General features: G+C 48.8%; 1 protein-coding gene across 1 annotated transcript; it reads left to right on the plus strand.

Annotated features, from left to right (window-relative positions):
- The first annotated feature begins 966 nt into the window (after positions 1 to 966).
- On the plus strand, positions 967 to 1,888 carry LOC116893367 (secretoglobin family 2B member 24-like). Its single transcript, XM_032895168.1, has 3 exons — positions 967 to 1,027; positions 1,495 to 1,676; positions 1,793 to 1,888. Exons 1-3 carry the CDS (start codon positions 967 to 969, stop codon positions 1,886 to 1,888), a joined length of 339 nt encoding a protein of 112 aa, XP_032751059.1.
- The last annotated feature ends 1,386 nt before the right edge of the window (positions 1,889 to 3,274 follow it).

Here is a 3,274-nt window from a genome sequence, read left to right on the forward strand (position 1 = left end):
CACTGTTATAGTGAACTAATAACAAAATACCAGCTGAGAACGTGGTTTCGCCTCACAGTTTGAAGAGCCACAGTTCTGGAGGGTGAGTTAGACACAATGCAGGAAATTGAGGTGGTTGAATTTAACAATCTCCTGTCTCCAGAAAGGTGTAGTACAACACCCAGTTGACAATCATTCGTGCTGAATATGTCTTCCCTAAGGTAAGTAGGTTGATCTGAACTCGAGACTGTACACACACAGCACCCCTGTAGCCTGTGGATCAGGGTGGTTTACAGACAGGCAGTCCACAGTAGCCTGAGGATTGTAGACAACTGAGAGTTCATGTACAGGGGTGACCCCTTTTCTCTCACGCTCACAGCTCTGACCACATGGACTCTCCTGTTCAAACCTCTTTGAGACATGATTGCTGACAGATCTGAGAGGGACTGAGCAGGACCACAGGAATGAGCTACCATGGAGTGAAGCAGTATTAGTGGTAAGAATTCATCACTAACCTCCAAGGATACCCACATGGCCGAACAGCTGGGGCTACCCTGGCTGAGAGTCACTGAGAGTCTCTATGTCCCCAGGTTCCAATCCAAAGGCCTCAGCAGCTTAGATGATTGGAGCAAGGAGAGGTGAAGAGTGGGACCAGGAAGAAGAGGTGACAAGTGGAACAGAACCACAGGGCATTTGGCTGAGCACTCGGGCTGCTTAGAAAGGTCAGCTCTAACCCCTCTTTGCCAAAGGTACAAACAACTTCTCTCCAGAAACTGATGGCATCAGGCTGTCTCAGGCTGTTTGTTCTGCAGAGTGGGAGGGGCTCCATATTCCCTCCCCCATGCCAGTGGGAAGGGGATCCACAGGTGCCAGGTTCTTGTCCAAAGCTATTTGGAGGCAGGATTGGGGGTGGGCTTGGCAGGGTTAAGGGAGATAATGGTTTATAAGGAAGATCTGCCCTGAGAAGAGCATTTAGCACTCTCCACCATGAAGGGGGCACTTCTTCTGCTGACCTTGCTGGTGATTGGAGAGCTGGGCTTTCAGACAAGTGAGAGTGGGACCCTCGCTCACCCCATCCCAGTCCCATGGAGATCTCTAAATGGGGCCCTGAGACAGATCTAGGGTCCTCTGGAGGTCACTGACAAGGAGCTGCAGGAGACCCTTGATTCTTTCTGCTCTGGGTTACAACAGTTGGGGTGGGAAGGATGGGGAGATGGAGGTGTGCTGGTGATGATACCGATGAGGAAGGGCCCTTAGATGCACAGTTGACGCAGAGGCAAGTGTGGGACTTTTGTGAAGGTCAGATATGCAGTGTGTTCCCTCACGTATCTTACCTTTTTCTGCTAGAAGAGTGTGTTTCATGGAAACCATGTTGTATCTGGGCAGCTGCAGTCTTTGGGCGGGCAGTACTCTGGGGAAAGTCTGTTATAGCATGTGCAGGTGCAGCAAGAGAACTCAAGTCTCGCTTCTGCCACCCTGGGGTCTTTAACAATGTTTTTCTGTCTGTGTTTGCAGCAGAAGCATGCCTTCCTTTCTTCACTGCCTATGGGGGTGTTCTCTCGGGAAGCAAGCTGTGGTTGAACCATGAGCTTGACGCATACAATGCTACTACCGGGGAAAGGGAGGCCTATGAAAAAATCCAGCAATGCTTCAGTGAAGGAGGACTAAAATCTAAATTTCTGGAACCCAAAATTTTGGTAACGGTCCTCTCTATCTGTGGATGAAGAGCAGTCTCATCATGGGTGGTTGGGGAGCCCTGCTAAGGTCCTGCCCCTTGCCTATAGCCACTTCTGTCTCTGTCTCTGTTTTCCAGGAAGCCATGGTCATCAGCCCAGAATGCCTGTCATACTATGGTAATGAAATTGTAGCAGAAATTACGGCTCTGTTAAACAAGTTACAGTTGCATTAGATGTTAATGGGTTTTAGGCAACCCATCTTTGCAACATGTCTGATCCATGCCATCTTGCTGACCTCTTCCTCTTCCTCTCCTGAAGTTGGATTCCTGACACCTGTGCCCTCATCCTTCAGTCTCTTAGGCTGATTCTAATAAATGCCTGCAGCTCTGTTCTGTGCCTGGTGTCTGTGTGCTAACTGGGATTCATTTGAGGGCTTCAGAGGATCTGGGAGACAGTGAGAGAAATGACACAGAACAGGGGGACTGCCCCTGACTAGCCAAGTGATCATGGGAGACCCATTGTAGCCTTCTTTTTTTTTGTCATTGTGTAGACCATGCTGCCTGGAACTCACAGAGATCCATGTGTCTCTTCCTCCCAAGTGCTGGGATTATAGGTGTGAACCCCCTGCTTGGTGACTGCAGCTGTGTGAGGCTGCAGAGACTCGGGGTTGTCTGAGGGCAAATAGCGTGTAAGCAGCCACAGGCTTCACCAGGCTGGCAGGACAGAAAGGAAGGGCACAGACACTCTCGTCATGTGTGGCCTCCAGACTATCCCAGGTCTGTGACCTCCATATTTCCAGTTATAACTGTGGAGGAACTCAGGGGATGACAATGGTGCACTTCTCAGATTCTCTTTGTTTGCTAGTGAGAGTCACCATTTGTCACAGCCTAGTCGACATAGCAAGTTCCAGGACAGCCATGTCTACATAGAGAGACCCTACATCAAAAACCAAACCAAGGTCCTAGAGAGATGGCCCAGCAGTTAAGAGCACTGACTGAGCTTCCAGAGGTCCCATGTTTTAATTCCCAGCAACCACATGGTGGCTCCCAACCATCTGTGATACCTTGTTCTGATGAGAGCAGCTGTGCATTCATATTCATAAAATTAAAAAAAATCTTAAAAAACCCCAAACTTAATAATAAACAAAACACTTTCATGGGGAAAGAGATAGGAATCGATGCCCAATGAAAGAAAAAAAGAGAGAAGAGCTGGGAAGAAGGTTTTATGTGTAGACTGATCCTCTCGTTATTGGGGACCTGAGTTTGACTCTCAGAACCCGAGTGAAGTCAGACTTGGTCGCATGTGTGTATCGTCCTAGTGCTCCTGTCGAGAGATGGGTGAAGACAGGTGAATTCCCAGAAGATTCTAGGCCACCTAGCCTGGCAGTCCACAATGTCAGACTGCCCGACACCTGTCCTAAACCATGGGTCAGTATTGTCCTCTGATCCCCATGCACACATTGTGCTATGTGCATGCCCGCTCTCCCTCATACACTCAAACCCAAAACAGCAGAGAAACAGCTAAAAGGGAGAGAATGGCAAGCAGCATAAGAAAAACGATGAACTCCATTAGTTATAGTGGACTTACAGCATCACAGCACAGCTCCTATCCTGTATAAT

This window comes from Rattus rattus, chromosome 2 (assembly GCF_011064425.1).
Source record: "Rattus rattus isolate New Zealand chromosome 2, Rrattus_CSIRO_v1, whole genome shotgun sequence".
NCBI classification, from domain to species: Eukaryota; Metazoa; Chordata; class Mammalia; order Rodentia; family Muridae; genus Rattus; species Rattus rattus.

Bases quoted from the DNA above. Each gene is read 5' to 3' on its own strand.
- LOC116893367 (XM_032895168.1), top strand. From the start codon at position 967: ATGAAGGGGGCACTTCTTCTGCTGACCTTGCTGGTGATTGGAGAGCTG. The intron at 1,028-1,494 runs GTGAGAGTGGGA...CTGTGTTTGCAG, and splicing joins AGAGCTGGGCTTTCAGACAA to CAGAAGCATGCCTTCCTTTC. The intron at 1,677-1,792 runs GTAACGGTCCTC...TCTGTTTTCCAG, and splicing joins TTCTGGAACCCAAAATTTTG to GAAGCCATGGTCATCAGCCC.